Below are 16,291 nucleotides of genomic sequence, written 5' to 3'. Positions count from 1 at the left end.
ATGGTGCCAGCCAGCAGTTAAGAGACTATTGCAGTCTGGAGAAAGGTTTTCAAAATAGCAGTTTAAGTAATTGGCCATGTTGACCAATATTTTCTAGCTTTTTACCTTGGCCTTTAGGGAACAAAATTACAGTTCAGAGACAATATTTTTATCCATTCATTAATTTACTTCAATATAGAGACAAAGGCCCAAGCCATAACTCCAATTTTCTAAGATCACATCTCCAAATAAAAAATGAATATTGAGCATGTCTTTTAGAAAAAAGAATTATTTAGATAAGTATTCCCTATTATCAATAAATAATTTTTTTTATAAACATATTATAAATAAATAAATAAGTAGACGAAAATTATCAACCGGCAAAGATGAAACCTATCTTGCATAAAATATGTTACATAAATATTATGGAATAAGGAAGCCCTTACCAGGATCCTTTAAAGGTCTGAAACTTATATAGTTAGTATTATATAAAATTCTTCCACATTTTTGGCTGGATTCCCTGTTCTGGATACTGCTACTCCTTTTTCATTTGTGTTCAATAAAGCAGTGAGCATGTAAAAAAGCATCTGGTTCTTTAAGTCTTGGAAAGAATTTTTAGATTTTAATCATGAGTGTCATTTGCCAATGAATGAAGAAAATAAGAAACAGAAGAAACAAGAGACGCTCTCTGTATCTCCGATCTCATTTTGTCACCAGAATTATCAAAGTTTTTCTCACCAGATTTAACAGTTTCAATTGTTAGTTGCTCTCTCTCTCTCTCTCTCTCTCCATCCATGTGACACTCATATGCACTCTCCTACTTCCATTTCCTTTTCTTTTTTTTCCAGATTGGTAGCTTGTGTCAGATATCCTAAACTTATTGTTTTTGTTTAGTGTAACCTTTAAGTTAAATGGAGAAACAGTAAAAGGACACATCTTTTCTACCATGTGTGTTAACACTCACACGCACACTCTTACTTGTATTTCGGTCTCTCATGTCAAATATCCTCAACCATCTTGGCCGCTTTTATTTTTGTTCCATGCCATCTTTTGGACAGCCAATATAAGGTCACCTCTTCTCTACCATGTGTGCTGATCCTTAAAAGGATGACGAAGGGTAAAGAAGGATAGAGGGTCCTTAAGTTTAGGAAATTATGGTATAGCTATGATAAGTCAAACTTTCTATATATTAGGAGTGTTCCTAACTTATAAGGATGGTTAGAGTTAGTTTCCAATGATAAAGTCAGTTTCCAATTAAATTTTGAATTTCATAAATAGGATTATGTAACCATATATATATATATGTGCTATTTGTTTTCTTCTTGAATTAGTAAGACAGTTTTAGAATTTCTCACATCATAGTATCAAAGCAGTTTGCTCTCTGGGATCCATTGTCATTGATAACCTGTCTAAATTCATTCTTTGGCCTTAATCACCATAAATGTGTTCTATTGTCTTTTTTTTTTTTACTCTCTTATTTTTTTCAGAATCCAATCAATCTGTTTTTGGATTTTTGAAAAAATGCCCAACATGTACCGGCTAGACTACCTGGCATTAGCATTGGAAATAAACATGGAATATAAACCAGAAAAGAAAAAATAAAAATAAATTAAAAATAATGATATAACACATATAGATACATATATCAGGGTTAGATGCGACCAATCTTCAAACAGTGGAAGAGCAGCAAGAAAAAAAAGGAGGAACCTGACAACAATCAGGAGTGTTGTCGATTTGCAGAGACAAGTGTTTAATCTGATGGTCAAGAAAATGGTTGCTCTTAAGAATAGGCTTTTGCTTGCTTCCCAGAAATTATTAAAAGTCATAGCAAGATAAATGTCATCTACTGCTCAACAAAACACTAAAGTTGAATTCTTTTTTCAAAATAATAATAATAATACTAATGGAGCCTCAAATACAACCAAAACAGGGGATTAGGGTTGAATTGGGAAGATTGCAATTCCAAATTATATCTTCCTGATATTACTTGGATTTCTTAATAATAAATGAAAAAATTAACACAAAACCACAAAAGAATAGAGAAATGAAAAGGATAAATTAAAATAACCAAGCAATAGAGACTTTGATTTCTCGAGTACGAAATTGCGAAGGCTGTGACACCATCAAAAAAAAAAAATTATAGAAGTTCTACCTTCAGAAAAGGGATTTACTTATGCTGATTATTTGAAGGAGTTCCCAATACGGCAAATCAGTTAGGGAATCTCACTACTAGAGATCATCTATGAAAAAGGTTAGGGCCTCTTCGTTCTAGATTTCTCCAGTGATGAAGGTTGTTTGTGGTAGTTGTTTTCTGGTGAAAAATCATCACAATACCCAGTAAACATAGAGATTCAACTTGCCAATAATATTCAGAGAGGTTATTGACTTGATAGTAGAAGGAGCGTTCCACCTAGTTGTTGTTGTCCCCGATAAGGCTACAAATGGGTGTCTACTGGTTGCCATTGAGTTCGTCAGTCATCTTTGTCGTGGCTGCTGGTTGCCATTGAGTTCATCAGTCATCTTTGTTGTGGCTACTTTTGGTAGATTGCAAGGCTAGGGTTCTTATCTATGATATTGATGGTTTGCGAGATGGGAGAGATTGGGAAAATAAAAGTGTATATATAGGCATAGAGATAATGACATTTATTACAAGTGTTAAGGTTGGCAAATTTTACTCTAGTTGACAATGACACTCCAAAAAAGCATCATCTTATTTAAAGCGCCAATGAAACCTTTGAAGAAGCGCCAATATTTAGGTAAATTTCATAAGCGTCAATATATTTATTCAAGAAACGTCCTTGTTAGCCAAATTTCTATAAGTGTCATGATTAATACAATTCCTTGACATTTTTTACAAGCGTCAAGAAAATGAACGTCATTGAATACATTTTTTGTAGTAGTGATAGATAGATAGATAGATAGATAGATAGCCCATCCCTTGGATTGAGGAATTCATTCTCTAAGCCCTCGGGCTCAAAAAGTCTTAGGCTACGAGCTATAATTCCATTATGCTTTGCCCTCTCCATTACTAGTTCTTGTCCCCAAGTATGAGCTATATATATACTAGCTCGTAATGGGGTCAAGCACAATGAAGTTATATCTATCAAATTGAAATCAGCACCTCCTCCCTCTATCAAAGTTGTGCCTTGCTAACTATCAAACTGTATTGAAATAGGTATTGAAATGGCTTCTACATTTCAATATCAACTCTAAAAAAATTCTAGCTTCCCTTTTTTCCTTTAATTTTTACTTGATATTCTCTTTGTTTATTCCTTTAAGTTGTTCTCAAGAGTTTCTACTCTTATTTCTATATCAATTCTCATCATATTCCATAATTATTTCCCAAGAGGGTACCACCTCAACTATAGGTTTAAGCTGACTGATTTTTATGTATTTTCTTTACAAAAATATTCTTTTTGAGCTTATGAAATATCATTATTTTGCATACAAATCACTCATTCTTCAAAGTATGTTTTTACATTAAAATGGGAAGTAAGGAAAAAAAATAGAACTTACTTGGGAATTCGTTTATCTATGATAACATTAATTAATCCTTATTTTTAATAAAATCTCTTAAGTTCATTAGACTATGAAATATAAGTATACACTCTTAGAAGGATGATATGAACAAAAAAGAAAAAAAAGTAGAAGGGCATGAGGTAATCAATATTTTTGGGTTTTGGATGTGGCTCTTGTACCATACACTTTTAAAGACAAGCCTTTCTTTAATTGGAAGTGAAAATTTTAGGTTTCTGAAGTGACTCTTATGTCATTTTATAGTTAGTTTTATGAATATGAAATGTAAGTATACACTCTTGAGACACTTAACATTTCTAAATTATGTCTTGGTGTGTATTCTTTTTTAGTTTTGGTGGGTTTGGTGTATTTGATGCACTATTTTTGTGTGAACATTTGATGCAAAAATTTTATTAGATGATATATTTGTTAGGATAGAGCCCTAAAAATTATGACATGATGTAATGATTTTAGATTCATTAATAAATTTATTTATTTATATTTTTGTTTTCTTTTAATATCCTATTTGTATAAATTGGTTATGTAAGCATATACCCCCATTTCACTTGCATTGTAAATGGCTTGGGTCCATTAGGAATTGCATAAAGGACAAAAGTCCTTAGTTCCTTACAAGATGATTAGTTGTTCATAGTCGGTTCATGGATTTGGGCAATCTAGTGGAGATTTTAGTACACTACCTCCTAATTGAAGAGATGGCCTATCTTAGCCTTTGGGATGGATTTCCCATGGTGAGTGCACTAATGTGTACAATTAGTGATTACTACTCAAAAAAAGCATATTTTAGGTAATAATTCTCATGAGATTCACATCTTTTGAGTAGTAATTATGCCTAAAATACTCAATTAATATGTTGTTGCCCTTGCAAGAGTTACTACAAATTCTATGAAGTTTTGGAGTCATTTCAAGGTATGATTTTGACAAATTGGTGACAAAAGAGATTAATCGAATTGAAGAGAACAAATAATGTTGATGATGATCCAAATGCATAATAAAAAAAAGTAATGCAATTGGTTTGGACCGAGATTTGAGCTAATTGGAGGTAGTTAAGGTGGAATCAAAATAATGAAATGGAATAAATGACAAGGGGAAGCTCAAAAATCAACTGTTGCAGATTCGCATGATCATGCAAAAATTCCACATGAGTGTGCAAAATGGACCAGAATGTGGATTTGTGTTACAGACCAGGGAGAATTTGCAAGTTGATTTCGCATGATCATGCAAAAATTTCTCATAGTCATGCAAAATGGTCTAGGTAGCTATGGTTGTTGTTACTGCTCCATTGATTTCGCACAACCATGCAAAATTAGTTTTCTTTGTGTGAATTGGCTGAGCTTATGTGAAATGATTGTTTTGTTGTTAAACTCCTGATTGTTGAATGGGAAAGCTTCCAAAAGAGCTCTTAGATGATGCCAAGTGTCCACTTGACCTTCGCTTATAAATAGAAACTTGAATCTTTCATTAAAAAACTTTTAACTGTAGAGTTTTCTAGATTCTCTCTCTTAATAAAATTCTCTTTTTTTCTTTCATTTTTTCTTATTTTTTCACTAGCCAAACATGCCTTGTGAGACCAAATTTCCAAGTATGAGAGGCTAAATCTCGTTTTTCTCAAAGAAATGAGGATCTAAAGGCAAAATCTATGGTGAATTAGAAAAATGAGCTTTAATTGCAAAAGTAATTTGATCTAATTGATTGATTAATTGAAATTTGGGGATTTTTCTCTTCAAACTATCTTGAATGACTATTACATTGCAAACTAGGTTGATTCATTAAATTCTTAAAGCTAGATTTAATGAGATCGAATAGTTGCATTATATGAATCATTGGAAGATGATTTAAGATTAATTGAATATATAGTTTAAATTGATCTCTTGGATTAAATAACCCAATTTGAAGAGAAATTAGGTTTATACTTAAAGCTAAATCTAAAATCAATTTAGATGAGAATTTAGGTTTTCAATCTAACTTGATGAAAAGTAGATCTCAACAACTATTCACTATGGAAATTGTTTTCTAGAAAATCATAACTTCAAGAATCAATTGATCAGTTACACATTGGACAAGACCTACAATGAATTATAATATAAGGTTATTGGTTGTCATGATTCACCAAGCTACTTTACTACATGTACTCTTAACCTTAGGAGTATATTGACTTTGTACCAAAATTAATAGAACGTTTTGATCTATGAGTAAGACCCTAATGTAGTCATATATCCTTATGACTTTGGCCACTATTGATAGATGTTAATGACAAAAAATAATCTTAATAGAGACACCATGATATCTCATAAGATTAAGACAGTGTATCTTTTTGAGTGATCCAAAGGACATCTAGTTAGGAAGACTATGACAATAGTAATTCCTTTAATAGGATTTAACATATGCTTCTTAGAGGTAGAGTATGTTAATTTGATCACATAATAAGTGGATTTGTAACTTAATGATTGAAGATTTAATCTTGATAGATTGATAATACTACCATGTTAGATTATGAACACTAATTTATAGGGAGTTTTTCATGTAGTAGATAGTAAGACACGACTTGACTTTCAGCCCATTGTAATTACATAGGATACTATAGTGCAATTGATTCTCTTTAGCGAAATGTTGAATCAACTTCAAAATTGGACCTTGAGAAAGCCAGTATTTTCCTATGGGCAACAATAGTCCTACTTGAGCTCCCAAATCTTTGTGGCACATTTGTTTTGAGGATTTTAGGTTTTAGGTAAATAAGTGTGCAGAAGGGTGTTTTCATAAAAATGTAAGGTTACACTAAACTTTATGAATTGTCATTTTGGACAGGTCTAATTAATTAATTGGATACCAATATAGTTACTTAATTAATTAGGCCCCGAGTTAGTTTAGATGACCAAACCCAACTTGGGGTTAAGTCACTTAAGTTCACAGGACGCCTTATAAATGCCTCTTAAGGGGGTTAGGGTTTGAGACTTCTTCTTGTCATTTTTCCAAACAACCTTTAAAGTGAGAAACCTTAGTTGTCTTCTAGAGAGAAACACCCATCATTTTCTCATCCCTAAACCCTTGAAGATGAGATCAGGTAAAAAAATACTAAGTAGATGGCTCCTATAGTGGTTTTTTGACATATTCATCATATTGGAAACAGTCTAGGAACATCAAATCAAAGGTATGTTCTCTACTTCTCTAAATTAAAAGAATATAATCCTTGGCCACATACCAAGGATATGTTGTGTTGGTTGTGAGAGTTGCAAGTCAAGCAACCTCGGCCACATACCTGCACTTCATTGCAAAAATTCTATAAACTAAAAACATGCTTATTGACATGAAAAGGAACTCATGTAAATCACCTGATTGTAAGTATCCAAAAGAGCGCAATTGAACTAAGTTGATCTTTGTTAAGATGGTTAGTGCTCCTGTCAACTAGTACCTCTTTCCTAGGCTTGTTCCAAAAGCTACAAGCATAGGATTAGAGCCTTGTCGATGAGTTAAGCTTGAGATAAGGAATCTCAATAAATTTTTGTTCTTGGAGTTTGTTTTTCATTTTTAGTTTTTAGGTTCCCTTCCTTCCATTTTTTCAAAATCATTTTTCGGGCTTCTATCCAAGACTCACACCCTAAAACCTCATACTTTTAGAACTATTATTCTAAAGTTCCCTATGAAAATGACCTGACCACTATGCAGCTATTAAATCTTTTTATTTTTGGTTCAAAAACTAAAAATGACAACGAACAATCTGGTTTAATTTCCTCTTTTCAAACTTCACTTCTAAATTCATTTTCAATTTTGATTAAGAACTTTAAACCTTAAAACTTTGGAACTAGCTCTATTCTAGCACTATCTATCATGGCTTTTTTGCATTCATTCTACACATAGGAAATTGTCATAGAATTAGATTTCAAAATCTTAGATTGCTAAATTCTGTATTGATGAACTACATATTAGAATCAACTCATTAGAGCAACAGACTCCTAACTTAACATACTCTTTAGTTTTCCTTGATTCTCTCTCATATGGCTTAAGGTTTTTTTAAAAAAAAATTATACATCAAATTATTATTTTTATTAATAATTTTACGCATGCTAGTCACATTATTCAATATGATATTTCACTTTGTTTCATAACTTCCCAAATTTTACTCTTATAAATGAACCCATCATTTTGCCTCATAGAACCCTCGACTACAAGTTGTATAACTCCATTATGATATAAAGAGAAATTTTATTAAGATTAGTCATTAAGATTTTTCATTGTAAGAATATGAGTGCACTAAATTAGAATTGCATTTCATATTTTTATTTAAGCACCTAAATTCATCTAAATACCTAATTCAATTTTAAATTTTTGAAATTTGGATGAAAATAGTTTTGTGAAAAAACCTAAGCTTTATATGGTCAAATTTCTTCAAAGACATTTTAGAAATTGGATTTCTCTAAGGTTTTTATTATAAACTTGCAATTATTGTGGAAGATGGTTCAAATTCCAAGAAAAAATATGAAGTAAAAGAGTCGATGCAATCATTTAACTTTGATTTCAAGTTACATTTGACAATATATATATATATATATATATATTGGGAATCACAAGTGAATTATCATAAGCCTTATAGAGGAAGGATCAAGACATTGTTAATGTAATGGCTTTGGTCAAAGTATGTAAGCAACAATTATAAATGATAAGAGAAAATGGTTAAGGTTTCTTATTTGATCGAGTTTCTTGTTTTTATGAAAAAACATAACATTGATATTCCAAACATGGATTATGTATTTCTAACTCAAGGGAGACCACGACGTAAAGCTCATGAAATTACATATTTACATTATTATCAAGTGGAGTTATTCAATTTTTTCAAAATCAGACCAATCATTGAATCTGAAAAGTTACTGATTCATAGCTCATTGGTAAGATTGGTGGTTGAACTGTGGTTGAACCTCGGTCGAACTGGTGATGTTATAAATATATTATTATTAATTATTAAAATTAAAAATAAAAATATATAAATAAATTTATAAATAAATTAAAAATCAATAATATTTCATTTTTATCTTATGCATAACTATAAATGTATTCATATTTTAAATTTTATTAAATGAAATATGTATAATATTTAAATGTGAATATATTGAAAATGAAAGAAAAATTAATTATTTAATTTTAACTAATTTTATAATTTTAAAAAATATTATATTATTTTTATTTAATATTATAATTTTTTTAGTAAAAAAAATATTTCATTTTTTTTGCTATATGAAGCAACAAGTGGGATCTAGCCGAGTGGTGTCTCAACTCATTTAATGAGTTTAAGGTCATCTGTGCTTTTTTAATGATAAAAATGGAGGGAATAGCTAGGAGGTAGCATTGAATAGTTAGACCAAACCGAACTAGAAAGTTCATCAATCAACAATTGGATTGGTTGGACGGGCCAAAACGGTCCAATTTTCAAAACACTAGAGTCATTCTATGTTGTTATAGATATGCAACTTCAAGAGCTTAATAGTCGTTTCACCAAGGTAAACACTAAGTTGATTCTTTATGGTTTGTCTAAATTCTAGTGATTCATTTGTTATTTTTTATAAACAAAAATTAATCCGGCTTACTCAATCTTATCCACAAGAGTTTTCTCTAATAGGGCTTATGGTACTCAATAATCAACTTGAGACTTATGTCATTGATATACATGATTGGAGCTAAAATATGTGCTCCAATAGCACATATATGATATGATTTATGTAATATAAAATGCTTAAATCATCAAACTTAATTCAAATTGATGTTAAGACCCTAGTTATCAATCTAACTTTTATTTTAAGCCTAACTATAGATTTAAGGAATGAAAAAAATGATAAGTGCAAAAGTCATTATCAACCAAGGAAGTAGAAGAGGTTACATGCATAATTGAGCGACTTGGACCTTATGAACCAAAAAATGCCCAAGCAAGGGCATGATGAGTAACTCATAGGTATAAAATACTAGCAACTAATATTATGGAGTGAGATAGAGGGCAAGCAACCATAATAGAGGATGTTTGAAGTAAATGCAATCAAGTTCACAGGGAAATTTAGAACTCAAAATTTAGCAACAGCACGTACTTCTATTTTGAGGTAAAATATGGAGAAATTATTGAGATTAATTTTATACAAGCTATATATCATTTTGAAGCTTGAGAGGTCAAAAGTCAAATGCTTCAAACAATGTACTAATCAGAGCTTAAACGAAGAAGTTATGGTCATTTGAAGAAAATTGAGTAAAGTTGAAGGATCATTTCCAAATGTTTTGAAATTCAACTTATGATTTCAAAATTTATTTTGAAATAACCCCAATTTTGAAATCACACATTGCCACTTTGATGTTTCACCTTCTCCACCTCATGAATTGCATCTTGGGCACTCTATTCACTTTAAGTGAGCCCCACATGACTAGAAATCATGATTTTATTATTATTGTTTAGTCATTTTTAGGTAATTATTTGTAAAATAAGTGACCAATAGGAACACGTCATGTGTTGGGTTTTTTTAGAAACTATAAAAACTCAATTGTTAAGTTTTCTAGGAAGTTATTAATTTGGAAAAGAACAAAGAGAGGAAGATCAATCTCTCATCTTGAAATTCTTAATAGAGTTTTAGGTTTTCTTTTCTTTTCTTTTTTTTCAATCTTTCTATTTTATTTTCTTGGCAAACAAACATTTTTTGTGAGGAGAAATCCTCCACCATGTTTGGTTAACTTGATTGATTTGAAAATGCTAACATGAAGGTGAAGAATCCAAAGTAGAACAACAAGAACACAGAAAAGTCATGGTTTTCTTTATGTTTTCATGATTTAATTGATAGGAATAAATCTTCTATGTGAGATCACCCTAAATAAATTATAAAGAATTCTTGTCAAGATACTAATGATTCTTGGAAAGACCTTGATTATTAGTAACTATAATTTGATCCTATTATTAACAAATCTAAATGTCAAATCTACAAAAATGGATATAGGCTTTTGATCGAATAAAATTGAAAATAATAATTAACCATTACCTATTTTTGAAAGTTGTATTAGAGAATGATATAGTAAATTATTACCCGATATTAGTGATTCTTGTTAACTCTTGATCATTAATTATCATGGTCTTCTCTATGTTATCTTCCCTCAAAACAAAGCTACAAAGAGTAAGAAGGGTTACAAAGTCAAACCTTAAACCAGTAATTAATCTCATTCACTTTATGGTTTTAGGAATTTGTTTTTAAAAAAGAAAAATCTAAGTTTCTGATGTAATATTGGTCTTAAGATTGAATTTGGTTGTGGATTGACTTTGATCCTAAACCTTAGATTTTATAATGCTTTCTCTCTAAGGATTTGCCATTGGATTGTAAAACTCTCATGAACATTTTTTCTTTTATTTGATTCATTTCGTTAAATATTTTATAAAATCTTTATTCATATTTTATCCATATATATTTAATTTAGGATTAGTATATTTAGCAAATAATTAGTCATTTTCATCTAAAAACAAATAAACACATTAGAGTTAATCCTAGAGGATGACAACCCGAAATATTACAAAGTCATGGTAAGACAAAAAAGCACACTGCATATCCACTAATTTATTTACTTGTTACATTAGCTATAATCCTACTTGTTGCCATTACAACCATGGAAAGAACATTTTTTACTATGAATATTCTGAAGAATCGACTACAAAATCGAATAGGAGATCAATGGATGAATGATCACTTACTTGTATATATAGAGAAAGATACATTTGATAACATTGACAATGAAACTATTATGCAACACTTTCAAAATATAAAATTTGTCGAGGTCAGTTGTAAAATATATTCAATTGAAATGTTATCAATTAATATAACTTTTTTGTACTTTTAATTTATTAAATATTACTTGTATTTACAAATAAAGGTTTCCCCTCCCCCCCTCTCTGAAGTAAAATGTTGGTTTCACCACCGCCCTCCAACCTCCCCCTACATGTTCACTCTTAGATCAATACCTTACGTTAGATTAACATAAACCTAACATATTCTTCTTTCAAACTCCCATTGATGCTTATTTTGACCAAAGGATGAAGAAATATTTTGGATCATTATATTTATTCATTGAATAAGTAGTGATCAACCATTCTTAGTTAGGGAATTAGGCTCAATAATAAAGTTCAAATAGATTGTTACTTTGTTCAAAGATATTCTAAGTAGGTTCTATCTTGGAGCTCGATTTTGTTGTAGTATGGATGCTTATATATATATATAATGATCAATTAGGAAACAAAGATTGATCTATCAAATATACCTAAGTGTCTTATGTTTACTATTTATTAAAATTGGGTCTTAATTCATTTTTTGAACATCTAAAAAGGAAAAAGTGGGTTTTGACTCACTAATTTAAAAAGAAAGAAAGAAAAAACCTCAAATTTTATAAATTAGCTAGATTTATCTTTGTATGTTTAAAAATATTTTAAAATACATGTACTTTTTCATAAATCAAATAATTATTTTCTAAAATGACCATTTTACTTGTCAGGTTAATAATACCAATTGACAATTTTTTTTTACCGTCAGAATTGATTTGATATCAATAACATAAGAAATTTTAAAAATTAAAGATACAATTAAAACTAAAAAAGAAAAATTTTAAAGCTAAAAATATAAAAATAAAATGTTAATTTTCATTTCCCTAGTAGAAAATATAAATATCGAGAAAAAGTTTGAAATATAATGAGAATCAATATATATATTTTTTTAAGCATTTTAATTTGAATTATATTTTTAATTTTTAAAATTTCTTATTTTATTGTTGATGTCAACTAACAAAATTTTTATTCAATTTTTTTTTTTTTTTAAAGGACGAGAAGATGAGTGGATTTATATAATAAAGAATATAAAATTATTATTAATTAGAGTATTAAAAATATTTTATTTATCACTTGAGGATCCTAGAGAAATTTTCCACAATGATTTGTATATCTTGTTATTTAATTAAAAAAATTTATAATATATTTATTTGTAAGATATTATTATCAAATTAAACTGATAAATTGATTTTTTTTTTTTTTAATTTTAGTTAACATTATAAAGTAAAAGGGTATTCAAGAAATCATTGTGACTTATAAAAAAATGCATATATTTTAAAATATTTTTAAATTGATGAAGATAAAACCGAATTATAAACATTCATATTTCTTTTCCCATATCTTTTCAGAGTTGAAACCCACTTTTCCCATTTAAAAATCCAATCATTGAAATGTTTCACCATTTGGTCCATTAACTTTGATTATGAAGTCACCAAATCCTATTCCATATTTTTAAACAGAATGGAAAGTACTTGTGATTAACCCCATGATGGAAGTTATGAACATTCCAACATATTCACAAAGGAGGCCGCTCAAAAATCAAATCAGAAAGAATTTGAATCATTAGGACTAACATCAATGGCATGTATCCTCCCTTATCTGTCACATGTCAAGGACTCAATTTACAAATAAAACTACCAAACCAAAAATTATATGAAGGGGATCGAGAAGCCAAGTTACTGAATGAGCCTTTAGTCATTGATTCACAATAGTAGTGTCTTTTTGAACAGATGGGAATAGGACTGAGCTTAATGAGCATGGTCGGCAATCTCTTGGCCCATTTGAGCATAACAAACCCCAGACTGTTGAGAGACTAGGAAGGATGATGGATGGCATATCTTTGTCCATTCTGGCAACAGGTATGCCTCAATCCCTCAGGGCATATGAGTAGGACTTAAGTTTAAAACGGACCCATTACACTTGCACTGAGACAAACGCTGCAACTAAAAGTGCTAATTGATTGAGTTTCCTGCTATTTGGTGGTCTCCCCCCAACTAAAAATGCAATAAGATAAAACTGCAACCAAATCATTAGTGCAAATTTGAATATATAGAAAGCAGAAGCATTATATATATATATATATATATATATATATATATATATATATATTTCAGTGGCATTAACTAGAAAACAAGGTAGTCGTTATGATGCTTTCTGATTCAAATTCTGATCATTGGCTTAACAGTGTAGGGACAGGCCAATCAACCCACTCCATCATTCACCTAGATGAGCATAACTATATGTAGGTTAAACCATTTTGAATATTGTAAGCATCCCTAAGGGGTCAAATACTAAACATGTCAGATATACATATATACATGTATAAATAAACCCTCATCATCTGTCCTAATATGCTTCCTATTCAGAATAATTGGGCAAGTCAAATGGTTCCATCCATCCATATCATAATTAGATTGTTTCTTTCTTGTCTTTTTGTACTACATCTATCAGGATATACACAACAAATCACTTGGACCCAACCACTATCTCTTCACCATATTCCCACACCGATCATAAATTAATTTAATATCTATATGTTTTTAAATATATGTCAATATATTTTCCATCTTTAGCTAGAGTATATCCTCCACTTTGTTGTCTGATTCAATGTCCTACACATTCGTAGGCATATTTTTTAAGCAAAAAGAATGAAAAAAAAGCGATTGTTAAATCCATTTTCTTATGAGCTTGCTTAAAAACTAAGGAGCTAGCAAACAGCGATCTATGATGAAATTCACATTTCACCAACCAACTTAGGTAGTGTTCCTAGTGTTCCTTTTTATCTACTCTCAATATGGGAATCCCCAAGCTTTATAAATCTCAACCCACCTTTACATCTACCCCATTTAAGACCAAACTCTCTTTTCTTCTCTCAAACCATGTCTAAAGGAAATGTGAGAAGACTTTTTCTGGAGAAGAATAGAAGCATTAAAGAACAAGAGAAGCCAAACCAAGGCTTCCTATCCAGAAACCTCAGGAAAATCTACCCTCTTAGCCTTCAGAAAAGCACTTCATCCCTGTCCTTATCATCATTATCGTTGTCTCTGTCACAGAACTCCAACGATTCTTCTCTTAAGGATTATATTACTCCACTGGATCGGCAGATTGCTCTATCCCTCCGCCTGATAGGACCACCTGAAAGAAGAGAAGTCCCAGTGGCTATTACTAACGTCCCGCAACAACCTAGTCCGGATGTTGGAGATGGGGAATTGAAGAGGTGCAACTGGATTACAAAGAATAGTGGTATGTTCCAACATCTGTTTTAGTTTAATTGGCTGCTGCATTTGGAATAGTGTGACATTTCTTGGCATGTAAGAACAAACTTAATCTGAATTCAAGTTCATCAAGATAATCTCCCTTTCTAGAGTCAGAAGGGTTCAGGAGTTGAAATTATGGATTCCATCTACAGTATATCTACCCAGACTTCTTTGAAGAAACTGGCCAAATATCTGAAGTGTAGTGGTTGGCTTTCCAGAAACATGAATTAAATAATGGCAGGCTTCCTTAAATCACCTCACCAATCATTGATACTATGTGGCAGTTACAACTGTTCTGCTGCTTTTGAACCAAAGAAAGTAATGGCAACTCTATACCAACTCTCAAGTGTATTAAATTGATTCCAACTTAGAAATGGAAATCATTATACTGTAGTGCAATATGGAATTTCTGCCTAGAAGTATAATTTATGCAATTTAAAAAAAAGAAAAGGTAATGGAATTTGAAGACTGACATGAGGTTCCAATCAGATAAAGTTTATGTACAATTCCACGATGAGTGCTGGGGGGTTCCAGTTTATGAAGACAAGTAAGTCACCTGTGATCTTTATTCAGTTCTCTCAGTTGATTACCAGATGTAATTCCAATTCTAACTTGCAAGTTATGAATGACAGTCAATTGTTTGAGCTGCTGGCCATGTCTGGTATGTTGATGGACTACAACTGGACTGAAATTCTAAAAAGAAAGGAACTACTGAGGTAACTAAATTTTTCTTAATTTCATCAATCCTTCGATTCAATCATCCATTTTTTTGAAATTGATCGTGTGTATTGGTTGATCAAATACTAAAAGAGATGCATTTTCCGGGTTCGATCCTAACACCGTTGCCCAAATGGGGGAGAAAGAGATCACGGAGACAGCCTCCAACAAAGCACTCATGTTAGCGGAGAGCAGAGTGAGGTGCATAGTAGACAATGCAAAATGCATACAAAAGGCAAGTCAATTTGAGAAACAAATACGTAGTCTTCTTCCCATATATTAATTTTGGGCCTTGGTTGCTTATTGTACCACATTTTGACGCACATGTAGATTGTAAGGCAATTCGGATCATTCAGCAGCTATATCTGGGGCTATGTGAATCACAAACCGATGATCATCAGATGCCGATACCCGAGAAGTGTGCCTCTAAGGACCCCAAAATCAGAAGCCATCAGCAGAGACTTAATCAAGCGAGGATTCAGGCTAGTGGGGCCGGTGATTGTTTACTCATTCATGCAAGCTGCAGGGATGACCAACGATCATCTTATTGACTGTTTTAGATATAGGGAATGTTTAAACCTTGCACACAGACCATACATGGACGCAATACCTGACATAAACATCAACGTCTTGTACTAAACCAATAAGAAACTCTCCTCTCCCGAATTGGTAATAGGAAGAGGGGAAGCTATCAGGTTTTGGGGATACAGTATGCTACTTGCAATCAAAGTAGAAGCATTGTGACTAATTTGGGTAGGTGTTGTCAAATACTCTATGATGAGGATGATAAAGGAGGTGATGATGGTGAAGAAACTCCCAATCATTTACAGTTTTGAGCTCAACCCATTTTTTCGAATTTTTGTGTTTCTCATGTATGCAATTGGCAATTTGTACTGTTTCTGTTTTTGTGTTTCCCTCATCACTACTCTGGTTTGTTCATGTTCTCATTGATTACAAAAGAGGAGTCTGGAGATTCTAA

The 16,291-nt window shown here is 31.3% G+C and overlaps 1 protein-coding gene across 1 annotated transcript; it reads left to right on the top strand.

Moving 5' to 3' along the window:
• The first annotated feature begins 14,203 nt into the window (after nucleotides 1–14,203).
• On the top strand, nucleotides 14,204–16,291 carry LOC100249617 (uncharacterized). Its single transcript, XM_002267087.4, has 5 exons — nucleotides 14,204–14,581; nucleotides 15,085–15,142; nucleotides 15,228–15,311; nucleotides 15,406–15,547; nucleotides 15,643–16,291. The coding sequence occupies exons 1-5, from the start codon at nucleotides 14,218–14,220 to the stop codon at nucleotides 15,949–15,951; spliced, it is 957 nt and encodes a 318-aa protein (XP_002267123.1). The 5' UTR covers nucleotides 14,204–14,217; the 3' UTR covers nucleotides 15,952–16,291.

The sequence above is a fragment of the Vitis vinifera genome, chromosome 1 (assembly GCF_030704535.1).
Source record: "Vitis vinifera cultivar Pinot Noir 40024 chromosome 1, ASM3070453v1".
NCBI classification, from domain to species: domain Eukaryota; kingdom Viridiplantae; phylum Streptophyta; class Magnoliopsida; order Vitales; family Vitaceae; genus Vitis; species Vitis vinifera.
This window is presented reverse-complemented; position numbering and strand designations above follow the sequence as displayed.

Excerpts from the sequence above, each read along its gene's own strand:
- LOC100249617 (XM_002267087.4), top strand. The coding sequence starts at position 14,218 with ATGTCTAAAGGAAATGTGAGAAGACTTTTTCTGGAGAAGAATAGAAGC. Across the intron at positions 15,312-15,405 it reads AAAAGAAAGGAACTACTGAG|AGATGCATTTTCCGGGTTCG; the intron begins GTAACTAAATTT and ends AAATACTAAAAG. Across the intron at positions 15,548-15,642 it reads ATGCAAAATGCATACAAAAG|ATTGTAAGGCAATTCGGATC; the intron begins GCAAGTCAATTT and ends ACGCACATGTAG.